This window comes from Ostrinia furnacalis, unplaced genomic scaffold (assembly GCF_004193835.3).
Source record: "Ostrinia furnacalis isolate ACB-3 unplaced genomic scaffold, ASM419383v2 OfSCF2054, whole genome shotgun sequence".
In the NCBI taxonomy this organism is placed as follows: Eukaryota; Metazoa; Arthropoda; class Insecta; order Lepidoptera; family Crambidae; genus Ostrinia; species Ostrinia furnacalis.
The window spans coordinates 895,882-922,955 of NW_021132293.1; the positions used below are offsets into that span (position 1 = coordinate 895,882).

A 27,074-nucleotide genomic window follows, 5' to 3' on the forward strand; every position below is an offset into this window, starting at 1 on the left:
TCGATTAAAAAGGTTAGCTATATTCACTCATAAAATGAATCTATATTTTATAACAAATCAACCAACTATAGTAGATTGGATCGTGACTGAATTAATAAATTTTAANATTAAAAACTTAAATCCCTGTAATTTTGCGATAAATGGGTCAAGCCCCAAATTTGAACTACTTTTATCGATAAAATTATCCCTAGTTTTCCCCCTTAAAGTTTGATCACTACAAGCCCGGACACACTGTATATTTGGTCTTATTTAATGCAGGATTAAATGCCCTTCAACCGTCAGAAAGACCACTTTTCGATAGGGTAAGTCATTTACGCAGTATAACCGGAAAACCGAAAAAGCGCCCCTTTCGGGGGCCCCCACCACTTAAGCACAACTCTGTCGAAGTCGAAAACCTAGGAGAGTCTTTATGGGCAAGTAATGAAGCCATTAAAGCACTAAAATCTTTAGTAGGAATTGTTTCAGATTTAATTCATTTTTGTGTTTAATTCTACTGGCCTATTAGAGAACATTCCGGTTAAAAAGTTCGTAAAATACCTACTTACTTATTTTTATGATTTAACGTGATGATATCGAGTTTTAGATTTTCAAGTGAAAGTAAAGCATATCCTAATGCAAAATATTTTACGCTCCTATCTAAATTAATCTTTTTTTATTTCGGTCAGACAGGCTTTGGAGCGCGGGGCCCCCAAATTCGCGGGGCCCGTAGCATTTGCTACTCTTGCTACGTGGCTAATCCGGCACTGACTGTGCCCCGGGACAAACTTGACCTTCATTGGTTGGGTTTTTGTGGCGGTCAAGCTGTAGATCCTGGCTACACAGGAGTTGCATGGTGGGAACGAGAGGTGGGAATAGTCCCGTTAGCCTTCATCACTGAAGAAGCTTCGGCGTTTCGTTCAATGGAATCTTTGAAGAAGTTTATACAGGGTGGAATTTTGTAATGCCACCTGAAGGGAAAGTACCCTTAATACTGTAAATAGAATATTTTACTCAAAGAAAACATTCCTTCATTTTTTAAAAGAAAAAGAACTGCATTTAAAGATTTCCGAAATTCCACCCTGTAGAAGTTCGAAGAGCGTGTCCACACTCTCGTGCAACCTCCGCGCGCACCAGGCAAGGCAACATGTCATTGTGGTGGTAACATGGTATTCAAGTAGCGGTTGCCATTGCAATTTGCACTCGGACAAAATTCTAGAAATTCGGGCGAGGCGAGAGACAGTATTGTAGGTACTATCCGTTCGCTTAAAGTTTGCCGCTGGCGATATCACGTCACTCGAAGGGTAGCGTCTATAACTTTAAGAAACTATATTTAAAATATTTTTTATTTTATTATTATTGACAAAAATTGTGTATTTGGGTATAATAAGACACATTAATTGCGTTTAATCACTTACTAATTGCGTTTAATCGCGGTTAGACGAGGGGACGCGCATTCCACGGACCGGCAAACTTAGCGCGAACGGGTTGTATTATAATTATGTAGTGCCGTAGTGCGCACAATTCGATCTTTCACTAAATCACTGAACCGATTTCGATGAATTTGTATACCAATACATATTTACATACTTACCAATTTATTGAGATGACCCAGGAAAGGATACGTGTGGAGCATGGACCTATGTGGAGAATATAGGATAGTTTTTATGCCGGTTTGAGCCATACCATTGTTTGCGGTAATAATACTGTTCAGACATAAGCGGTATTTGCTACCGTCTGCGGCAGAAAAAACCCAGTGGGTATACGCTCAGGTCGCTCTAGCCGCGGTACTTGATACTAAATACCCGAGCTAAACCCGCGCGGTTGTACCTCTACCCACAGCGGCAGCGAATATCGCTCAGGTTTGAATAGGCCTTAAGCTATACAGGGTGGAAACGATAAGTGATCTCACTCGATTATTTCTAAACTATACAAGATATCGAAAAAATGGTTATTGAACCTAAAAGTGCTTCACGAGCTCTTTCAAACGGTATCAGTAATAGGTTACAGAATTAACTGGATCTATCCGAAAATNTACATGGGGGTGATTTAGGTACACCTTGATGTAAGGAATCTAAATTTTTCTTTTAGATCTCACTGTTTTGGCCACCCTGTATATTTTTTAGCGGCAATGGGAATAAATAAACCCATGTTTGTAGTACCTACTCATTAAACTATGGTGCGGGTATCGAACCTGCGACCTTTGGCTTAGTAGTCCGGTACGCAAAACGGCAGATAAATTAGGAATCAAAGTTAAAAATAGAAACTTACCTAGCCTTCATCACTGAAGAAGCTTCGGCGTTTCGTTCAATGGAATCTTTGAAGAAGTTTATAGAAGTTTGAAGAGCGTGTCCACACTCTCGTGCAACCTCCGCGCGCACCAGGCAAGGCAACATGTCATTGTGGTGGCAACATGGTATTCAAGTGGCGGTTGCCATTGCAATTTGCACTGGGACAAAATTCTAGAAATTCGGGCGAGGCGAGAGACAGTATTTTAGGTACTATCCGTTCGCTTAAAGTTTGCCGCTGGCGATATCACGTCACTCGAAGGGTAGCGTCTATAACTTTAACAAACTATATTTAAAATATTTTTTATTTTATTATTATTGACAAAAATTGTGTATTTGGGTGTAATAAGACACATTAATTGCGTTTAATCACTTACTAATTGGGGACGCGCATTCCACGGACCGGCAAACTTAGCGCGAACGGGTTGTATTATGTAGTGCGCACAATTCGATCTTTCACTAAATCACTGAACCGATTTTGATGAATTTGTATACCAATACATACATACCAATTTATTGAGATGACCCAGGAAAGGATACGTGTGGAGAATATAGGATAGTTTTTATGCCGGTTTGTGAGTCATTAAAAAAAAATTGTAAATAATATAAATTACTATAAGTCCCATAAAGGCCTATTCAGACCTAAGCGGTATTCGCTACCGTCTGCGGCAGAGAAAACACAGTGGGTATGCGGTAATAATACTGTTCAGACCTAAGCGGTATTTGCTACCGTCTGCGGCAGAGAAAACCCAGTGGGTATGCGCTCAGGTCGCTCTAGCCGCGGTACTTGATACTAAAAAATACCTGAGCTAAACCCGCGCGGTATGTACCTCTACCCACAGCGGCAGCGAATATCGCTCAGGTTTGAATAGGCCTTAAGCAATATAATAATATGCTTGTTACGAGCGTCACGACAAGTGGGTTCGCCCCACTATAGTTAGTTCAAGTGCGGGGATCGATCCCGCGTTCCTCGGACAACAAAAAAAACAACCTTTCCACATAATTATATCTATGCTAATATTATAAATGCGAAAGTAACTCTAGTCTGTCTTGCTTTCACGCCTAAACCACTGAACCGATTTTGATGAAATTTGGCATATTTTATTAATAGTACGAGTCCCGGGAGAGGACAGGATAGTTTTTATCCCGGTTTTTGAAACAGGGACAGGGATTTTTCTATGACAGACAAAATTCCACGCGGGCGGAAAGCTAGATTTGTTATAAAAAGTTACATGGCAGTCCCAAAGTTTGTGTTGTAAAAGAGTTGTTGTTTTATGAAGGCAGTCCCAAAGTTTGTTGTAAGAGTTGTTATTTTATGAATTTGTTATGTTAACAGAGCGCGTAATTGTTTTCTACTCTCCTATCTTACGATTAGTAGAACTGGGGTATTAGGTAATCTGTTCAATGCTCGTATAACTAATACGGGTGTAATAAACGTGTAATTTGTCTGATTTGCAATATCCATTGTAAAAAATCTAGCTATGGTTAAGTAACTATGCACTAACGAAATCTGCGTATTATATTATCTGTGGTATTGTGATAGCAGTATCGATCGGCGGCTGGCTTGGTGGAGTAAACGCCCGTCAGTCTGGCGAGAGGCGTCACCCCCCCTGCCCTGCCGCCGTCTAGCCAACCCACCCCCGTGTCTAGCTAGCTAGGCTGTACTAAAGATCGATTAATATCTGTTTGATAGGCTAATGCACTTCATGTTAGCGCGGTACCATATTGGTTTAATTGTTCCATAAAAAGCCTCAAGAAATAGGAACCTTAATTCAAACTCCTCAAAAGTCGCTAAAATGTTTTGAAACAAAATTTATTCCAAAAATATAAATAATTCGAAATGAACAGAAAAACCATGTAGAAAACATTGTTCAAAATTAAAATGCAAAAGCAATGGATATTATGGATACAGGATACAGTAAGGACCTGTCAAAAGAAAGTAATAACTTATTGAGGAAATTTTGATTTATTATTTCCACATAGTTGTGTCCATAGTGCGTTTCAACAGGCTCAGTAGGTAGATCTTCTGTAAAACAAAATTTACACAATTCAATACAATAATTCAGAAAAATTAAGGTTCCGATCGGGAGTGGAGCGCTACACATCAACATAATAACAATACAATTGGGATATATAATTATATTTATTTACCGTATTACAAAAACAGTTACCATATTATGTACAACTGGAAAAAGAGTTACAATACATTGTTTCCGTCTAGTACTTTTGTGATTGAAATAGCCTCTCCAGTACCCGATGAGACCTCTCTGCAAGCGGCAGAGAGGCCTACGCGGAACGGGGGCCATCCGGCCGGGCCGGTCTTATTCCTACCTATGTATATTAAACTTATATTGATACGTCTATTATAGTATAATGTATTCATTAATTAAACTAAAACAAAATATATCGGTCCAAATTAAAGGAGTTCCAATAAAAAAAGTCGGCACAGCAGTAATTAGGAGATTCCTCCTAATACTCACACCTTATCAATATCGCAATAGAACGCAGGACACAAAGTATAAACGGGAAAAGCGCTGACACCTCAGATGAGGTTGGCCACATCACTGGGCATTTCCGTGATAGTAGTGTGGTAAAAGTCCTCAATATCCTTCAGTGCTCGCTTGTCAGCTTCAGTAACAAAGTTGATAGCAATTCCCTTACGACCGAAACGGCCACCTCTGCCAATTCTGGAATAGAACAAAAATTTTTTCAATCAAACCATAAATGAATAAAACATTTGAAAAGAGCATGGTAGATTCTAATAAAATAGATTATAAGCTTAGACAATGCTTACCGATGAATGTAATTTTCACGGTTTGTAGGCAGATCATAGTTGATGACACAAGAAACTTGTTGAACATCAATGCCTCGAGCCAGCAAGTCAGTGGTAATGAGAACACGAGAGGATCCTGTACGGAACTGTCTCATGATCACCTCGCGCTCACGCTGGTCCATATCACCGTGCATAGCAGACACAGTGAAGTCACGCACTTGCATGGACTCAGTCAGCCAGTCGACCTAAAAAAGATTAGCATTAAATTACAAATTGCTTTAATTTTCATTAATTAACTAGGTATAAAGAGTAATGTAGTGTTACTTAGTACTTTTGGACAGTACTCAATACTTTGAACATTCAATGAGGTGAAACTAGAAGTATAATATTATTGTTTTTATTACCTTGCGGCGAGTATTGCAGAAGATTACAGCTTGAGCAATGGAGAGTGTGTCATACAAGTCACACAGGGTGTCCAGTTTCCATTCCTCCACCTCAATGGCGATGAAAAATTGTTTAATACCTTCCAGGGTAAGCTGTAATCAAACAAAACAGTCGTAAATAAATTGTGAAATTAACTGATTACCAAAAAAAATTGAGTAAATTAAGAAAAAGTGTAATTACCTCTTCCTTCTGCACAAGAATGCGCACCGGATCCCTCATAAAACAGCGGGAGACTTCTAAAACATCATCAGGCATAGTAGCAGACAACAGAATGACCTGTACATCAGCTGACAACATCTTGAACACATCGTGAATTTGATCTTTGAATCTGAAAAGCAATAATAAATGTCATTAAACAATAGCATTGACTTTAAAAAATACCATGCTTAAACATGAATGAAAGCTAATACATTTGAATGCTTCAAGGGACCACAATATTAATTGCCTCAACTTTTGGTGTTAATGAATTCAAGCTTCCACTTTTCAATGAGTACGTAAAGAAGGTTTGAAGTAAAAAATAACATGTTTGAGTGACTCACCCTCTAGACAACATTTCGTCAGCCTCATCAAGAACAAAGAGCTTGATAGTGTTAGCACGAAGAGCGCGGCGGGTGATCATGTCGTACACGCGGCCAGGGGTTCCCACCACCACATGAACCCCACTCTCCAGCTGGCGCATATCTTCGCGCACATTCGTGCCACCAATACACGCATGGCATTTAGCATTCAGATGGTCACCAAGGGCTATCACGACCTAAAATATAAAAGCAAAATTAATCACCACTCAATATACAAAAGATTTCTATGTTTGCACTACTACACTAACAAATGCATGGTATTTTTTACACTGAAACATACCTTTTGAATCTGTTGAGCCAACTCTCTGGTTGGGGCCAAGATTAGAGCTTGGCATTCACGGATACTTGTGTCAATTTGTTGAAGAATTGAAATAGAGAATGTCGCAGTTTTGCCAGTTCCAGACTGGGCTTGGGCTATAACATCGCGTCCTTGGATGCACGGCATAATGGCGCGTTGTTGAATAGCCGATGGCTTTTCGAAACCATAGGCATAAATTCCTCTCAGCAATTCTTCTTTCAAGTTCATATCGTCGAAGCTCTCCACGACTTGATGCCAGTTCGTATCCAGGGCTCCCTCCAAGCCCGGGGCTGACTCGTAACTCCCTTGATCCTTTGGCCCATTTTTGGAGTCCTCCGGCCAATCTTCTGATCTGTGAATTTAATAGAGCGTTTCATACAACATGAATCATGTCTCATACATGAGTCTTGGAAATCATTATTGGCTTCTGTCAAAGTGATGGTATTATTCATTTCAAGATTTGAGCTAAACGCCGCGAGTTACACCATTTGATTTAACCTCAGTTAATTTCTAAGCTCAAGTTTCAAAATCAATGGTTTTATTACATAGAAAATATAACACGTGCGTTTAGCCGAACATCTAAATTTCTGCCAGCGCCATGTTGGCAATCGGCGACAGATAGGCGAGAGTGAAGTCGGCAAATAAAACAAAAAATATGTAGTATTTAGCCCACCGCTGATTTTCCCCATGAAAATTTACAAATGTTTACATGATCTTTCATAAAACAAGCACTAAATTACCACCAAACTAGACTTACCTTCTTTCAGGTGATGAAAAAGACATGTTCCAATCGCGGTAGCTGAACGGAAAAGAACTGGCAAGGTCAAGTTGAGTTTAGCAAAAGCTTTTTTTATATTGATATATAAAATTGTTACTTAAACAAGGCAATGGATTTTATAAAAATAAACTATATTTTTATACGATTTTTAAAAATGCTTAGAATTTTGTAAGCGTTTTGTATCACAAGAACGTGAGTAATACTAAATTATTGGGAAATCAAACATCGGAAGTACGTCACAATGATTTTTTCGAATTGTAATGTTGGTATTACTAAGGCACGTTTCACCAAAATATCCAAAAGAGCTATTGGCTATTTTTTAAAAGTAGTGCCTAACTATTTATAAGGATGAGCTACATAATAATAATATTTTGTCATGGAAACAGATTGCTTTCTGTCGTCACAAGAGAAAAATTAAATGATTTTGTATGAAATCAATAGAAATTAGAGAANGGAATTATGACACCCCTTCTAGATATATTAGCTTAGTTTTTACTACTTAATGCAATGGGAAACTAAAAATAGTTAAAAACAAAAATAAAATTCGTGCCAAGGAAATTAGGCAAAATTGACCATTTTTGGCGAAATACCCATTGCTTTCTGTCGTCACAAGAGAAAAATTAAATGATTTTGTATGAAATCAATAGAAATTAGAGAAAATGTTTTTTAATGGTAGGTAAACAGGGTGGAATTTTGTAATACCACCTGTAGGCCTAGGATATTTAAGCATTTATCGCGCTATTTTATAGATTTTTCACGATAAGCCCATACGTTTGTCGTCTAAAATCATCGATAAGATTTTATCACGGCGCGCATCCTAGCCCGGCTGGAGGGAAAGTATTTTTAATACTGTGGATAGAACATTTTACTCAAAGAAAACATTTCTTTATTTTTTAAAAAGAAAGAGAACTGCATTCCAAGATAACCGATTTTTTTTTTAAAATTCACCACCATATCGTTGGGGATAGTCCAAGTAGCACTTGTAAATACCGCGTAAGTGGCTCACACCACTTTTTACAGGAGAGACAAAAACTGATTATTTCAACAGTGGCGGCGTAGCATGGGTTGGCACCCGGGGCGGGCACCCCCCCCCCCCCGTCATAAGTCCTAAGGCACCCCCAGGTACCCCCCAGGATTTCGGAGTTACCTACCGATTCATATCATATCGTATTAAGCAAGACATAGACCGCAGATTTGCCATACAGATGTACCAGTGAGTACNTAAGGCACCCCCAGGTACCCCCCAGGATTTCGGAGTTACCTACCGATTCATATCATATCGTATTAAGCAAGACATAGACCGCAGATTTGCCATACAGATGTACCAGTGAGTACTAATCTGCGCGACTTGTGTCACCCCCTGATGCTTGGCACCCGGGGCGGACCGCCCCCACCGCCCCCCCCTTACGCCGCTACTGTATTTCAACATTCACCAAACTAAGTTATGTTCTAACTAGAATTTTAGCATCCTTTGGGTCTTTGCTAATGAAAATGTGGTTATTTTGTTAAAAACTATTCATATTATAGTTTTTAATATTTTTTTATAAAAGCAAACAAATTTCAGTAGATACGCGGAATTGAACATATTTGACTGGAAAATCTTTTTATTTCGTAAATTATTATCATTAAAAAAAACAAAACTACAACAAATTCTCGCAAATTAAATAAAGAACTAGATCAAAAATTCCAAAACACTGCTGTCAGTAAAAATATGACTTTCACTATCGGAAATAGGCCTACGCCAAGGATTTCAATAAAGACGGGTTCTGGGCTGCCCGCATCCAGGTACTTTCCGCCACACTGATTATAATGTATGTGTGTGTGAAGTGATTGGTAAGCAAAGAGTCAAATAATTTTAAAATTTAATGAAATTGTGGTATTCCTGGTTTTTTAAGACTAGGTGCAGACCACCGATTTTTAGTTGGCCGATAGTTGGATCCGATTTTAATTTCTATGAAGAATCAGAAATCAAATCTGTGTAATGTGCGCACTTCCATACATGCTCATACGGCCATACTGATCAACTGCATGACTAAACTATCGGCCGATGAAAAATCGATGGTCTGCGCCTAGGCTAAGAGTAGGCGCAGACCATTGATTTTCAATAATTCAAATGAAAATTTTAGAGGTTACGTTTAAAAAAATAAAAAATTTGCTCAATGTAGTGGTGATGTAGTGCGACTAAAGATCATGATCGTTATAAATTATTGTGACATTCTCAGTGAGTAATATGGGGTAGAATATGGTGTAGTAAATTGTGTTTATAACTTTGTAAGTATAGTTAATTATTATAACTCAGACCTACTTTTGTATAAGTTGTAAACAGAAAGTGGGCTTATTTTACTGTAATTAATTTTAATTTTGTTGTTCTAGGTCAATCTAGGTGTGTCTGAAAGTAACAGTGCGAAGAATAGCAAAGCAAGGTTCCGAAAATAATGAATGACACGATTGTGTGTGTTGATTTTTATATGTTGATTATTGTCTTAAATAGAAGACCGTGGTGCTCAAAAGGTTAATAAAAATAAGTTATGAGTACAATAGCTGTTTTAATGCTAGTCTACCTACATACTACTGAATTAAAATAATAGTCGTATAATAAATTATTATACTAAAAAAAATTAAGCATCAAAACCAATCTAGCGCGCTATCAGGGTTGCTTTGTGAACGACAATGGTGCCCTCATTTAATTTCTATTTTTTTATGTCGCAATGTAACTTCTGTTAATAATCAAAATAATTTGTGATATCATGGTTTTCCTTTCATTTGATTTATCACGTTTGTTAGAGAGATTTCATCCTTACACTTAAGTCACTTAACCCTTACATTTGATGTATTAAAAATTCAGGGTGTAATTTTTGACAGATTTTATTTCGGTCGATTTCCAGGTGTGGCAAGCAAATTTTTGGAAATCTTTGAATACAGTTCTATTTCATTTCAAAAATAAAGAAATGTTTTCTTTGAGTAAAATTTTCTATCTACAGTATTAAGAGTACTTGCCACAGTTTCCACCCTGTATACAGTGTAAGCACAGTATATAATATGTATGTTATCTACTGTGGTGTAAGTCTTGATAGGACGGTAGGTCTCATAGTGATATCTGTGAGAATAAGTCTCTAGGTAGTTTATAACGGGGAGGTCCCCTAGCTAAGCGTCCACTTGTCGGTACCGTACGCAACGAACGCATCGTACGAAACACATAGTATCGGATGTGCGATGCGTACGATGCGGACAGGTGGACGCACTTATATGAATTTTCATATAAATAATGCTACGATCCGTTGCGTGCGATACGTCCGATGCGTACGATACCGACATGTGGACGCTTAGCTTTACGGCTCCGCCACTAATTACCAGCCATCCTGTATAAATGTACAGAATAAAGCATTTTTAGTTTTTAAAAAGAAAAGCGTTAGTAACTAAATTAATACGTCTCGTTATTTTTTTGGTGGACCCCTCTTCACGAATTATTGTCTATGATGATCATAGACTTTTGGGATATTATGTGGCAGTGTTGGCAGCAGTGCACTTCCTGTCGTGTCTATGCCTGTGACGCTGCCATTTTGATTTTGAAACGGCAGTGCTTTTTGTTCGTGTGGAGCGTTTGCTCGTTGTGAAGAGTAGATTGTGATTTAGCAAAGTAGTTTTATTTTTAATTGAACTTTATCAAAATGAGCTGGCAAGATTATGTCGATAAACAGTTAATGGCATCCAGATGTGTAACAAAAGCAGCGATTGCCGGTCACGATGGAAATGTCTGGGCCAAGTCAGAAGGTTTCGAAGTAAGTTTCTCGCAGTTTTGGCTTTACGTGGTCAGTGATTGAAAGATCCACTCTAGTGCTCATGTGTTTAAAGTGTCTAGAAATTGTGAACAAAGTGCATTTTTATACAGCAAAAGGATGACGAATTTTATCCGGCAAGTTTGACAAGATGGCGACATGTGGTGGCTGGCAGAGGGTGGCAGCAAATTTGGAATACTCCAACTCATTTTAGATTGACTTCTAAACTTCGAACCGCTGAATTCTTCAACATGCAATTTTGAATTGTGTTCAGGAATCTAATATTTCAGTAACATTTTATTGCTTGAGACCCCTATTTTGCCGGCCGGTGATATCGCAGGAACAGGTTGTAGATCTTCATTGTTCAAATTCAGTTATGTTAGTTTATTATTCTACAAATCCCTCATCTAAGTTTATGATGTAGGTAGGTAGATTTTCTTATTGGTTACATTATTAATCTTATTAAAATTCTATTTGATCCTACATAGAAATCTCAGTCAAAAGCAACCGGATCTCCCAATCTCATTGGTCCAACACTGTATGCTTTACTTATTGGCTCATATTTTTCTAAAATTATTAAAGTATGGGTTCTTAGATCTTTGTCTAAACCTTTCACTATTAAAATGAACCTAACCAGATAAAAGACCCTAAAGTCTAGGGCCTTGTAAGTACCTAGATTATCATGAGGTTAAATTAACAAAAGTTAATAACAAGTTAGTAGTATCACATTTGGATTTTTTGTAATACGGTATTACATAATTTGTTTTACCTAAATTGAGAAACAAACACATTTAGGTACAAACCTAAATAACTATTTCCAATACCTGCATGTTAGTAATATTACATTAATATGATTTAATACACAAATAAAGCTAGATCCCAGCAAATAACAATCTTCTGAAAATTGTTTGATTGTGTAAATGTCTTTAACTTAGCAATTCTCTAAATTAGTGCCCTAACTACCTGCCTACTGTAGGTATTATATTTAGTATTTCACAATCCTTATACAAAATAGACAATAGAATAAGATTATCCAGGAACTATTGTTTCTTATTTGCCTCTGAATCACACACATCTGATCCCAGCCAAGCAAGTAGGTAGAACTTACAATAAAATACATAGATACAATAATATAAAAACTACCAACACGAACATGGAATGCAACTTTGCTTTCTCTTCTGGTTATCCAAAGTTATCCTCTCGCATTAGTACCTAATTCTTGACTTTATCATGAAGTTAAAGCCTCTTGGATTTTTCTGCTGGTTATCCAAAGTTATCCTCTCTCATTAGTTCCTAATTCATTTCACCTTTGAAGGCTTAAGCTTACCCAATGTAGGATTAGATTACTCATCTCTAACTGTGATCAGTTCTGATTATGATGAATGTTGACCAATTTCTGTATTATTATTATTATAAGAATGCATTCATGTATCATTTAGTATTATGGGATTCTCATAAATGATTAAAATACTTATTATGTTTATGAAATACTGTGCGATATTGTATGGTCATAAAAGTCCTATTTTACGACAAAAATGTCTTGTTTGGTGTGCTGTATACTGTACCAATGACTTCTGCGAACTTTTAAAATATAGGTATAATTATGTAGGTATCAAACCGGTGCAGCCGATGTATTTTTAAAACATTTGAATAGTCGAATATCTTATACGCCTGGTGCAGGCGACGTATTATTGAAGCATTACAATTCCAATAAAACTTATACGAATTTTCATAAGTCATTACATAAGGTTCGTGTACCAATTGGATTAAAATGCTATAGGTACCCTTCCATTTTCAATGACGCGTTTTATTTTCTGTTTTTGCTTGTATGGTATTGCCACTATTGTTGAGGGTTCGAGGATATATATCAAGGGATATATATCAAGATATATATCGGATATATATCCGATATATATCAAGCCGGTTTTCATGATATATATCAACTTTTAAAATTTGTTACTGTATTTGTACTTTTTGACATAAGATTTTTATTTTTTTAGTTGATTTTGCCGTATTTCAAAAATATTTTATGTTTTTGCTTTATTTGTCTGATTTTAAGTTTTAAAAACATTAAAAACATGTTTATGTAACACATATGCAATAGTATTCATGAATAATACAATAAAATAATACTATGGCTTTCATACAAAATTGATATATATCAAAGTTGATATATATCGGATATATATCATAAATATCCGATATTTTGATATTTATAATAAATATCGGATATTTTCGAACCCTGCTATTGTTGATCAATAACAATATCACGGCCTAAAAATTACTACACAATTGGTTCTGTATCTACTTTTGTTTTAAATTTACTGAGACTGATGACTGAGAAACTAAACATTGTAAGGCTGAGTTGCACCACCTTACTTTGACGGTACCTTTAATGATAACCGAGGTTTTTTGTATGGAGTTTGACAGATTTTTGACGTTTGTTAAAGTAAGATGATGCAACCCCAACCCAGCCTGACAGTCACAATTTACCTACTCAACTTTGTTGAATTTCAGTTTAGTCTGTGAAAAATTCTTTGGTCTATTTTGAAATTGGTCGAAACTGTTTAGCTAAACTAACGCTCGTATTCACAAACTTTACTATGAGGTCTCACAGTGCGCGTGGACGCACAGCGTGGCACATGAACCAATCACAGAGCTCTATTCAACGCTGTGCATTCGATTTGCTGCTTCTCATGAGCAAGTATCGTTTATGAATACGGGCGTTAAGACACCTATGTCTATCTATGCCTACGCGTTTTTAAAATTGACCATCTATGTTATGATTGCGCGCGATTAGTTTTTTCCAAGAGTGATTAGCGAAAAACATTATTCTAAGTTAAATAAACAAAACCTTCAATTCGCGTCAAGGATAGGCTACTGACAATGATTAAAACAATTTACGTTGGCGACGTTTCATCAAGTTTAGATAATAAAGTTGCCTAGAATAACAAGTGTTGTTCACTATGTAGTTAAATTCGTTTGCATTCAAATTAATATTGACATTAAATAGGTTCGTAATCTTCGTAACATTGTAGGTAGGATACAAATAATATGAAACAAAATAATATATTAAATTTATGTTATCAGAGCCCCGATTACGGTAATTTTTAACTTCTCCAATACAGACGCGCTTGCAGAAGCTGACGTCAGCTGTTTTGACCAATCCGTATCGCAGAATCGAAGAAAACGAAGAAACGCGTCTGTATTGGAGACGTTAAAAATTAGCGTAATCGGGGCACAGGAAACCTTTTAACTATATCAGACTCATCACTATTCTACCTCCCTGACTGACGAGCATTCGCGTGTAATGTGACATTATAGATTTGACTTTGAGAGTATTCACGTGTGATTTAATTAATTGATATGTTACGGCTAAAGATAGATGTGAACATAAACTTAAGATTAGCCGGCTAAACTTAAGTTTATCTTCGACGAGGTGTTAATGTTACTTTCTTCTATCTTTAGCCGGCTAAACTTAAGTGTAACCGCAGGCCCTTGGCTAAAAATGTAGAAGGAAATGGAAAAGGAAACAGTGTAATAATGTTTACTATTTTGACACGAAAACTTTATTAAAAATAATCACTTTCATTACACATGCTTTTATGTACCTATGTAGGTATTCAAAATGACAATTATTACAATAACAAAATATTAATTACTTAAAACAATATCTAGGTACCTAATCATTAAAATAAAATAATAAGGAACCATTTGGTCATTACAGAATCTTCTGTAGGTAGGTATTTAAAATTACAAAATAAAACAAAATAAAACTTCTTCAGTGTTAATTACTTAAAACAATATCTAGTCACAATTGTTAAATAATATGGAGCTATTCGTTGTCTCCCCACCGCCCCCTCAAGCCCTCCGCCGGCCTGGCGCGCCCATCGAATACATTTTTAGCCGTATCGTTTTGGCTAATGTGCACATTAGCCGGCTAAAGATGGAATATCACGACGCAAACTAACATGTTATCGAACTTTAGCTGCTTCTCGAAGCTAAACTTAAGTTTAGCCGGCTAATCTTAAGTTTATGTTCACACATATCTTTAGCCGTAACAGATACATTACAAGGTGCGCATTGTAATGCTCGGTTCTTCTCTTTCGCTGATGTTTTCTCGTTTTTTTATATTACTAGGTACGCGTTGTAATGGTCGGTTTTACTCATTACCTCAGTAAAGCTCGAAACTGTAACGTTACATTTCACGCGAATGCTCCGGTGAGGGAGCACCTTTACTTCATTCTNAAAAAAAAATTTATTTACCTTATCGAAAACAGATGACTGTCTCTTCGCTGACATTTTGTTCGCGACTGACAGATACAGTGTTGCGAACGTCAAAGTTCACTTTCTACAAACTTTTTTCAGAGGTTATAAAAAAATAATATTGTAGAATAAAATAAAAATAACATTTACAACACCCCCTACTTGGTTTCTAAAGTTAGTGTCCGCCCTACCGGACAAATTCAAATTAAGGGTTAAAGAACATTTTTTTCCGTCAATTCCGTCATGAACAGGTTCGTCTAAAAACCAATATCTCCTTATTACAAAAAAGTTAAACCCGGGACGAACACTGGTTTCAAATGACATTTCCATACTAAATGTCAATTTAAACCAGAGTTCAACCAGAGTGCAACTTTTTGTAATAAGGCCTTGTGTGTCTAAAAATATTGCCTAGGTTCGAAATGATACGATTCGGTTTGTATGAACAATGATTCCTGACGAACACTTCCTAAGAACTTATTTGATTAGCATTAATATATCACAGTGATACTGAGGTTTTACTATAACCNATTTCAAATTCAGCACTTGCAAATTTTTAAAATTGTGGCTATTTTTAAAGGACTGGGGTGTGTCACACCCCACCTCGTACAGCGAGGGTTAAAGACAACCCGTTGCAGCAAGCTCTCAAACCGAACTAAACTTTTCAGTGGGGTCTCTGGCGCTCCCATAGTTTAGAAACGCTGACTCGGCGCGACAGCGGCGGGTCAGCCTTATTCTATACAAAGACCGGGTATAACACTACGATAAAATAAGTCTCTCATAACATAACTAACGATGAGTGGAGGAGACCTAATCTATGACTCTACTACTAACCTGATGAGTCAATAGATTGATGAACTAAACAGCTAAAACATGCTTTCAAATTGGAAAAAAATCGACTTACTTCAGTTGAACTCACAAAGACCATTATGTACTTGATCGCCAACTTGCTTAGTTCTTGAAATTATTACTTGCTAGCGGCCGCCCGCGCCTTTGTACGCGTGGATCCCGTTTTACCCCCGTAGGGGTGGAGTTTCGTAAAATTCTTTCTTAGCGGATGCCTACGTCATAACATCTACCTGCATGCCAAATTTCAGCCCGATCCGTCCAGTGGTTTGAGCTGTGCGTTGATAGATCACTATGACAGTCAGTCAGTCACCTTTGAGTAATACTATACAATTTATAAGATTATCAACTGACCTACAACGGTCTGCCACTATAAAAAATTATGATTGCTGTCAATTTTCCCTTTCCGTGTGTCCCAAGATTATCAGACATCTGAAAGAAGTTCGCATCATGAAAAAGGGCGTCCGTCCGCCCATGCCGTTCGCCCAAATGAGGCGCGATAAGAGGTGTGATAACTTTTAAGAGTTGTTCCCTTTATGCCACTACGTTTCCTTTGTCCGATGATAACGGACTCGCAAACTATCCTTGAGGTGCTTGATGGACAAACGACTGGTCTTCTTTTTCTGTCGGGGGAACCTGTAAATGTAGAGTCTTCAGTTTAAACAGTGTAAGATTTAATTTTCATTCAAAAGATTATGTTAAAGATGTAGGAAATTTATCGAAACACATTTTAGATAGATAGATCACTATGACAGTCAGTCAGTCACCTTTGAGTAATACTATACAATTTATAAGATTATCAACTGACCTACAACGGTCTGCCACTATAAAAAATGATGATTGCTGTCAATTTTCCCTTTCCGTGTGTCCCAAGATTATCAGACATCTGAAAGAAGTTCGCATCATGAAAAAGGGCGTCCGTCCGCCCATGCCGTTCGCCCAAATGAGGCGCGATAAGAGGTGTGATAACTTTTAAGAGTTGTTCCCTTTATGCCACTACGTTTCCTTTGTCCGATGATAACGGACTCGCAAACTATCCTTGAGGTGCTTGATGGACAAACGACTGGTCTTCTTTTTCTGTCGGGGGAACCTGTAAATGTAGAGTCTTCAGTTTAAACAGTGTAAGATTTAATTTTCATTCAAAAGATTATGTTAAAGATGTAGGAAATTTATCGAAACACATTTTAGGAAGGAGACCAAGACTCTCGATTTTAAAAGTTTAAAAGAATAAGTACCTGTTTTATCTACTTTGCCTAGTTCCGAAGTAAATTATTAAAATAGTAAAGTTTTGTTTAGGAAAGCTATATTTTTAAAGCATGGAGTCAACTTTTTTCTTGATTTGATTAACACTTTTCAATTCTACTAAAATTTTTGAGCCAAACCCAGGACCTCTAGTTGGAGTTTTTGAGTTGTTTCCTTCATAATAAATCTAACTGGCCATTTAAAAGATTTGCAGCAAAGTCAGATAAATACTTGAGAATTAAATTACCCTATAACGCAATTAGAATGATTATCCCAAGCAGATATAAATGCGCCTCATCACCATAACGCCCTAGTAATACTGTTAACAATTAACCGAACACCCCGGAAGGGTTAAGCCCTTGATTTGTGCAGACGATTTGTTAAGCGTGCCTCAGATCGACCCCGAACCTGGGACTCTATTCTGGTGTCTGATCTATTCGAATCTTATATTCTCTCTCTCTCTCTCTCTCTCTCTCTCTCTCTCTCTCACTCATCATGAAGATTTCTAAAAGTCATTTGTCTAGAATATTATTAAACATCATGAGCAACAGCAACTATCGTTTTTTTAAGGCTGGGATGCACAATCTTACTTTAACAAACATCATAAGTCTGTCAAACTTCCTACACTTAAAATAAGGTGGTGTAACTCAACCTATGAGTTTGTTAGGTTGTCGACTACTACATTAACCTTATCAGGTTTAGCGGTACATTATGTTGATCTTATCGCTTTCCTTCAACTGGCAAAGCTACTTTATTACTGTAGTAGTATATTATTTTATAAATATCTTTGGACATAAATAAATAAATATCTTTGGAAAATACGTGTCGACGCAATGAGGGCTATCGTTTTTATACTTAACAGTTGGCACCCCTGGCGATTGACAGGACCTTACTCTACAGTGGCGCCATCTTGATGAGTGCAAATGCGATAGTCCTCCTACCACTTTCGCGCTCACCAGTTGGTGCCACTGTCTTCGCTACTAGCAAGTGACAGGACCTTACTCTACAGTGGCGCTAACTGGTGAGCGCTAAAACGATAGTCCTCATTCGAGGTAGGTACAGATATTGTTGCATGGTAGACCCCTGTATTATAGATGGCTGAACTTAACACTCCATTTAGTTTTAACTGCCGATCGGTTTACGTTTCGTTCGACCTTTTTTGCGTTGTTATGATTTATGGATCGTTGTTTACCTATAAGTAGACTGTAACTATAGTATAGTCGCCAGTATATTAGTCATTTTTACTGCAAAGTAACACATAAGATACGACAGGGTTTATAGAAAACTAGCGGCCGCCCGCGACTTCGTACGCGTGGATCCCGTTTAACCCCCTTAGGGGTTGAATTTTGCAAAATCCCGTCTTAGTGAGCACCTACATTCTAAAAGGAACTCCCATGCAAAATTTGAGACTTCTAGCACTTGTAGTTTCTGAGATTTCGTGATAAGTGAGTGAGTCAATCAGTGACCTTTCGCTTTTATAGATACGAAGTTTAATGGTGAACCACATACAAACTTCGGCTTAATATGTAAACGTCAACTATGGTCGTAGGTTTGTATCTTACTAAGAGCGGATATTGGGTGGAGCTAGATTATTTAATGGGGTTGAAAAGCTTTATATTCGCTAATAATTTAGGAAATAACAAAAAGTAATCATTTGTTCATGATTTTATCATTTTTGTTTACGGAAAACAGAACCATGTGGCAAACGCGTTCCTTTTTTAAGTCAATTAAAGCAACACTTAAAAAGGGCTCTATTTTACGTCCGTAAACGAAAAATCCAGTCCATAACTCCTAGCAGTAAAGCAAACAATGACAAATGCGTGGTCCGCAACCATCCCTTTGAGATTTTTTAACCCTTGCCCAGTGAAGTCAAAAAACATAGAAGTTACGACCATTTAAAATAATTATTATTTGTTGACGTTTTTCTACTAAATACTAATTTAGCGTGGGACGTCCACCCACAAGGTGGACTGACGACATCATAAAGGTAGCAGGAAGGCGCTGGACACAGGCCGCTACCAACCGGGCAACATGGAAAGTATTGGGGGAGGCCTATGTTCAACAGTGGACGTTCTATGGCTGAGATGATGATGGTGATGATGATAATGATGACCAATTTAGCGAGACTCTTTCGGCGGCACATAAAATCTTAGCACGGTTGTGATCGCAATAGTATAACAATAAAATTAAAAAAGTTTTATCAAAAAAAGAAGGTCCAGTCTACACACCTATTCTTATTATTATATGTAGACTAGGTACTTTTAGAAGTGCTATTTCTTTGGTTGATTCCACATAAAACTAACAACGTTGTTTTGGTGCTAGTTGAGACTTCAAACAAAATTAAGAACTGTTTCTATACTTTTGCCGTACGTATGGTACCCAACCGCAATGAAATATGAGGGTCAGACTTGCGATAATTTTTACTTTCACTAATTGGTGACTGATTTTGACTAATGAATTGGTGGAAGTGAACATTTTGGTACATAAATAATTATGATGATAATTTTACATGGCTTCTAAATCCGTTTACTGAGCGTCAAAACTGAGATAAAACTAAAGGTCTTCTTAGCATACGGGACGTGTTTTTTCTTGTGGCGGACGGAACGGGACGATTTCTTGACATTGTTGAATTTAAAAATGGCAATAAAATATACGTGGCGAGAAACACGGACGGAAAGAGACGCCGTCGCTTCGTCCCGTTTGAGGATTTACCCGTTACGTATGCTAAGACCTTCAGCTTTTGTATAAAAAAGCACGAATTACAAAGGATCACTTTTTCTTTCTTTATATTGTCATGTACTTATGCGTGACGACATACTTCAACCATCTCACCTATTTAATTGCTATTTTATCAACCCCAAGATAGCTTAAGATACCTACTGTAAATGTTCAGGAAACCGCCAAAATAGTATTTTACTTTTTCCCAATATTGAGATATTTTTAGTACTTATATCTAAATAAGCACTTTAGCCATATTCTAGTGAGGTGATAAGGAAAAAGCAAATGGCGTATAGCCAATGCGTTATGGGTGTAAGATGCAAATACCTGCCACTTGCAACTCGTGCTAGCAGTGAGATATTGCAGCCCTTGAATGCTTCTCTAGAGCTTTTATGTCAGCTCAAAGGTTGTAGGATAATATAGCATTCGCACGTAATGTTACAATGTGAGATTCAATTTTGTGCTTTACGTCAAAGCATTATGCATTTTTCTTTGTTACACCACCTTTATAATTCCGATTTTGATCTGATCTATAAATCCAAGAGCACATGAATGAAGTAAGTACAACCTACACATTTTGATCTATCATTTATTTTAGTTTAGATCATTTAGATCTAAACTCATTTAACATCCACATAATAAAATGAACAGAAGAGTTTTTGTTTTCCAGCAAACCCTTTTCAAATGTGTAGTGACAAAACAAGCATTACTAAATCTTGTACCCTAGAAAAACTCTCACATATAATAAAAGAGAAAAACACCCTTATTACGCATCAAATAAATACGATGCTCAAGCAAAGAGGCAAAAACGGTATAATTGCGGTACAAGAGCTCGTTCACATTACATAGAGCCGGCAATTTTACCGGTTGTCTATAGCAAGTGTTTAAGTTCCTTAGTTTCAGACAAAGGACTCATGTCCACTGCTGGACGAAGGCCTTTCATGTGATTCCCGCGACCTTCATCATATAGTCGATCACGTGTATTTCTTCTAACGTGCAAAAAATATCGTGAACGACCTACGTTGCCTGGTGCCTATATAAGAATAGGCTCTACGCTAAGAAAGGTATTTAAGTACGTATGTTTTATCCGTTGTCTAGTACCCATAGTACAAGCTTTGCTTAGTTTGGGACTAGAGGCGCAGAGTAGAATGTCCAAGGGTATTTTTTAATATTTTACTTACTCCTGTAAGGTCTGTCATAATACATTTTTATTCGTCCGATAAATCCTTTAACGATTCTCCAACACCCATGCGACATAGGTACGAGTATTTACCGTCCCAAAAGAACTGTCGGCCGGACAGTGTGCACCCGCTCTAAGGGCACTCTTGTAAAAACGACCTCTGTATGAGACATCCTTACCGCAAAACTTGAGGTATTATTTAGAGAGCTCGTTAGGCGTTAATTGTGCTCGTAATCCTCTATCTCTTACTTACTTTGTCATCTGTTATCCGCTTTGTACTGAATTAATGGTGTCAATATTTACTGGGCTTACAGAGCCTAGAAAAAGACCTCTCTCACTCTCACAATTAGAGAGATGGTTAGAATTTACTTTTATCTACAAGGAAAGATACTCATTGCGTTTTAGATAGGTATATTTAATTGATAGCCAGCGCAAACGATCAGAATCGATCAGCGACGATTGTTTTCATTTGAATACTGATATACTATGCATTTCATAATTTTCTCAACTATTCCTAATAACGTATTGTGATAATATTTCTTATTTGGCTGAAATGATGATAATATTTCAAGTAAATTTTCACACTGCATTTTAGTTATGAAAACATGCCGTTTTGTTTGCGCAGGAATTTATTTATTAAATAACTTTGATGCACATAAAACACATAAGGCGAACTTAATGCCATTTGGCATTCTCCTACAGTTAGCCTTAGAACAAAACTAGAAATAGAGCTTCCTACTCTAGCATTCTATTTATCTCGAAATTTGGCATAAAACAACTACATCTCGAAATTTGGCATAGATACTACGCTACTAGGTATAGATAGACCACCGAATGTTACTTGGGCAATAGTTGAGTCGGGCTGTTGATCCGTATGGAGATGTAAGAAAGTGCGCACAATACACCGATTTGGTATCAGCCGTTTTATAATACAAATTAGAGTCGAACCCAACTATCGGCCAACTAAAAGTCGATGGTCTGCTAGGCTTACTGTATCTATCTTTATTATACCTAAGCCGGCACTAGTAATCCCGCGCGATCGAGCCCGCGATTATGCGCGACTACTGGGCCGTGGAATAGTCAAATTGATTCACTCATTCATTCACTGAATGTAGGTACGAGTGTGATTGAGTCGCGAGTAGTAAATAAATGAATTTTCGCAGAAATTTCCTGGGTACGTAAAAGATTATCTATTTGTGGGATAACCACTCACCTGCTCGGGAAACCGAGAAGAAGAGGCTCCAGCAGTCCAGCAGCCTTGGGATCAAAATAATCTCTAAAAAATCACAATCAAAATCAAAATCAAAAATATTTATTCAGTTTAGACCACAAGTGGCACTTATGAACGTCAATAGAAAATAATAAAAAAAGAAAAAGGTAGCCCTTATGGGGCACTTTACATGTCTCCTTATCTTTTGGGCCCTACCAGCGCTTCGAGACAAACATATGGCAAGTGCTGAGAAGAAACGCCGGAACAAACTCAGTCACCACTTATTGCCAGGAATTATCTAACGGTAAGAATAGTCAAATTTAAGTACATCAAATATGTGCAGACTGAACTGACCACGCATCCTTGTCATCAATATAGTCTCGAACCTTGTCGTACCCTTTGGACATAAGGGTATTTTTTATATGTATCTTAAATTTGTTTATTGGCAATTCGACAAGGTTGTGTGGTATTTTGTTAAATATGGTAATACATTTCCCCAAGAATGAATTACCTATCTTATGCAACCTAAATGATGGAACAGCAAGTTTATTCTTATGTCTCGTGTTAAATGAGTGGACGTCACTTTTCTTAGTAAATAAATGTATATGTTTACGGACATACATAAGAAGTATGCATAAGACGCAGAAGGCACGGGGAAACCACTGCGATCACATTCCCAAGAAAGTCACATGAGAGCACAGAACAACGCCTCAACGTGACCACCACCGCTCTGCCAAGAGCAAAACGATGAAGAAGAAGATTTGATGCGAAAATCGTAGCGTAGGACGTCCACCTACAAGGTGCACAGACGACTTAACAAAGATCAATATGGAAATCATTAGGGGAGGCTTCTATGTATATTCAGCTGTGGACATCTTGTGACTGAAATGATGATGATGACGTTGACCTAGGCTAAATCCTTAATTAAAATTTGCTTCTGGCAAATGTAGTCACCTTAGGGGTCGTGCTCCTACAGTAGATAATTATATAAAGACTAGTGGCCGCCCGCGACTTCGTACGCGTGAATCCTGTTTTACCCCCTTCATCTATCTTACGTGGTTTAGATATACAAATGTTTTTTCCTGCTAACTCCCGTTCCCGTGGGAATTTAGCAATATCCTGTTGTAACTAAGCTTTAAGTTTACTAAGATACTTGACTTGTAAATAAAGACCATTTTGAGTAGGTGGTATAAAGGTAGAAAAATAATTCAATACCACCAAAGTTACGCACCTATCAAAAACACTAAATATTAACAAGAAAAGTAACACAAAAGCCATCTCTCACGGCGCACGCTCATTTGTAACAAAACTTGTTACTCCGCGGAAAATGTTCCCACAAAAACTTATTGGAACGGTTCTTCTTTCGCCAACTTTAATGTGTTACTTGTTCTGTAATAGCTTGGAGAAAAATTGCGGACAGGTGTGAAGCTGCTTTAAGAGAATCCAGCGGGATTATGTTATTATAACGAGAAAAGCGCGCGCAAGATGCGTAGTAAGGCCAAATGTGCGTCATTTTGTATGTAAGTTGTATTTCTTAAATATATTGGGCTTAAGACTCTTTGCACTTCTCTAAAATACATTTATAAGTTAGTATCATCACGAATTTTTCCTGTCTAGCCCAAAAGTTAACTGGCACAGCCCATGCCCAATGGCATTATGTTTTAAGTTCGCCTTATGTGCCAACAACATAGCACAACAGCAAAAATAAATAAAAATCATAAAAATTTACGTTATTTGAATGTGCCTTACACTTTTTACTGCCTATCACAGGAGCACATTAAAACACTGTTTAATCTCGTAACTCAGGCAATATAATATCACCTCTATAAACTCATACAAACATCCATAAAGTACACACTGATCACACAAACTTCACGCGTGATCTGACCCTGTGTACAGACTGACATTTGAACAATTTTGACCTTTTCTAAAACGGGTTACAATGGTGTCTCGCAGAGCCAATATTTGGCAGGATACGGACCGTGAATATCACGTTTCTCATTTTTGAGCCTTCCAATAAAGGGGCTAAAAATAAAAGCACTCCGAATCGTTCGTAGAACAAACATAGTGTACCGATTAAAGGCGTGTTCACACTACGGGTTCATGGCGCCATACTTAAGTGTGACGTTGAAGGGTCATGAAAGCTTAGATTAAAATAAATAACCTAAGTACTAATAGGCATAGCTTAACATTGAAGATAAAAGATGTACTGTATGTATTACGAAGTAATACCTACCTATCAAAATAAATAAAAATAGTAAATACGTACCTACGTCGATTGTCGTACGGGCTGGAAGACGTAGAGTGTGGTCGCGGGAAGAGCCTGGATGCGGGCAGCGTAGGACCGTTCATTGTGTAAAACCTTGGGGGAGGCCTTTGTCCAGCAGTGGACGTCATTTATCTGAAACGAACGAACGTCGAATGAACTAGGTATATTAATTTATTGTGTCGCTTTTAACACGTGCCGGCTTAAGTAAATGACAGGTACTAGAACGAACCAAAAGATTTAATAAAAGTAGAATTTTCGAAACGAACGAAACGAAATCCTCATGAATGGCAACTAACTATACACAGTATTGAGATTATTAAAAAAATCTTAGTTGATGGTTGCACAGAATATGTACGAGTATTAATACATACTCACGGAACTTGACTGGTGCACATTAACAATGTTGCCGTCTAAATCATGAATGTAATGAGGGCTATCGTTTTTATATTTAACAGTTGGGACCCCTGGCGATTGACAGGACCTTACTCTACAGTGGCGCCATCTTGATGAGTGCAAATACGATAGTCCTCCTACCACTTTAGCGCTCACAAGTTGGCGCCACTGTCTTCGCTACTAGCAAGTGACAGGACCTTACTCTACAGTGGCGCTAACTGGTGAGCGCTAAAACGATAGCCCTCATTGTGAACGAGCCTTTACAAGCTCAAATGGCATTCGCAACTTTATTGCGAACATTGAATGTTCGTCGTAACTATGCTCGGTTTGTGTTTGTGTTCGAATGCCGGCGCTGCGGTTTACTGAATAGTAAACCTTTTGTTTGAACTAACTTTTCGAGCGTTAGATAGAATTAACAGATTTGAGACGAAATGCTAAATGCTAATTTCTTTTGGAAACTTTCGACTTTCGTGTGTCCTTCAGTGTACTGTGAATGTAATATTGAAGGTTTTTTCATCGGTTTTTACAAAGATTAAAAGTAATGTAGGTACCTAAAAATTAAAAAAAAATGATGATTCATACGACGGATTTATTCCTAATTTTTAGGCAACAATAAATCTTGTCGACCTTTGTAATCAATTCTAATTAGACCTAAAGAATTGGTAGGTATTTAGACTGACCATAATCTCTCTTTTATAACCTGATTGATTTATTTCCCGAGATTTTCCTAGACATTTTACTTGAGTAAAACCAGTAAATCCAAGCTGATGAGAATACTTAAGCGCTCCCAATCTGTAGTAATACCGTGTAGAGCTAACAAACAAAACATCGGAGCAGCCCTATTGACATAGTCAGACACAGAAGTTGACATAGCATTGTGGACGTACTACACAATACAGCCAAACAAATTCAACCTTAAGCCGTCGATATAAGAGCCTTGTAACTGGCCAAGGCAGACAATGGCAGAACGTGGACATGCCTACGCAAAGCCGTACCTCATTTTCTGGTATTGTAACAGTTACGTAAGAGATAAATAATAGTGTATCGGGTTTCAATGTGCTTTAGTGATGTCCCTTCATAAACGTTATCGAAGTGTACGCAAACTATGTAATTTAACTGCTCTTGTTATTAAATTATTAACTTAACATTTATTTGAGACTACATTATAATAATATGTGGTTTTCGATAAATATAAATGTAAATAAATCACCTAACAGCTAAGACAAGGCTATGCCCTGCAGTAAAACACAAATTATCATAAACTCGCATGTCCTGCTGCTTTTAAATGAGTATAAAACATCTAATACATCGTTGTGAAAGATTCCTTGTTTATATTTCCTTTTAAAGTTCATTGATTGAGGTCTCTAGTGTCCTGTCACCTCTTGCACGTCATCCATCGAAGTTTCGTGTTCCTTTTTTATTTCAAATCAGAAATATCGACAACGATATAAGTAACGGTAGCAGCACTATTGCATGGCCGGAAACGGGCGCGCTTTACGATCGCTGCAACTGCGCGCGGATCCGTTAATGCGTCCGAGTCTGCTACAAGCGGTTGTATTGAGATGTGTGTGTACAGTCGTGCACACTTATCGATAAAACTTTATTTTCCGTTTCCGTTTACGTGCAAATGTAGTCTCATCACTATTATAATTGGTTTGTTATTTAGTAAAGAAAGCCTTTAAAATTATTTTATAAGCGATGAATAAAACTGAGCTATTAGGTTCATCTTGACTGAATAAAAATATTTTTAGAATAGTTCTTGTTACTAATTGAATTTAAGAGATTATAATTTCAAAAAACACATTTTAAAGTAAAATTGTACAGTCAAAAAGGAATTAAACGGATTTTCACAGTAGTTGTTAGAACTCAAAAAGTTTTGATTGCAAGCTTTCGACCATCAATTCCGAACCGGTGAACTATTTCCGTTTTTGACCGTCAATTCGTCGAAAATTCATCATTAATTTCATAGTAACAGTTTGAAAGTGGATTTTTAACATCCAAAGCTGTTTGATATTGTATGTTTTTTTTTTAAGTATGAGGTA

At 37.3% G+C, this 27,074-nt stretch overlaps 2 protein-coding genes across 3 annotated transcripts in view; one reads left to right on the plus strand and one right to left on the minus strand.

Moving 5' to 3' along the window:
• Positions 1–4,207: 4,207 nt before the first annotated feature.
• Positions 4,208–7,345, minus strand: eIF4A (eukaryotic translation initiation factor 4A). 2 transcript variants are annotated; one of them, XR_003656024.1, is made up of 8 exons: positions 7,115–7,345; positions 6,340–6,709; positions 6,021–6,235; positions 5,662–5,809; positions 5,442–5,573; positions 5,059–5,282; positions 4,747–4,951; positions 4,208–4,290 (listed from the first exon to the last, which is right to left on the minus strand). XR_003656024.1 is itself a non-coding variant. In XM_028306898.1 (7 exons), exons 1-7 carry the CDS (start codon positions 7,138–7,140, stop codon positions 4,807–4,809), a joined length of 1,260 nt encoding a protein of 419 aa, XP_028162699.1. In that variant the 5' UTR covers positions 7,141–7,345; the 3' UTR covers positions 4,389–4,806. The 2 variants fall into 2 exon arrangements, 1 of the variants encoding a protein (XP_028162699.1); XM_028306898.1 differs by lacking the exon at positions 4,208–4,290 and having other exon boundaries at positions 4,389–4,951.
• Positions 7,346–10,632: 3,287 nt separating this feature from the next.
• Positions 10,633–27,074, plus strand: part of chic (profilin chickadee) — a 62,805-nt gene continuing 46,363 nt past the window's right edge. Inside the window, exon 1 of the mRNA XM_028306881.1 lies at positions 10,633–10,914. Within this exon, the coding sequence (XP_028162682.1) occupies positions 10,804–10,914 (111 nt within the window). The 5' untranslated portion in view covers positions 10,633–10,803. The remainder of the gene's footprint in view (positions 10,915–27,074) is intronic.

What these genes read in the sequence shown, in the direction of transcription:
- eIF4A (XM_028306898.1), bottom strand. Translation starts at nt 7,140, where the DNA reads ATGTCTTTTTCATCACCTGAAAGAAG. An exon ending in TTCTTGTGCAGAAGGAAGAG is followed by an intron (nt 5,574 to 5,661) that starts GTAATTACACTT and finishes GTTTGATTACAG; the next exon opens with CTTACCCTGGAAGGTATTAA. An exon ending in TCTGCAATACTCGCCGCAAG is followed by an intron (nt 5,283 to 5,441) that starts GTAATAAAAACA and finishes AATCTTTTTTAG; the next exon opens with GTCGACTGGCTGACTGAGTC.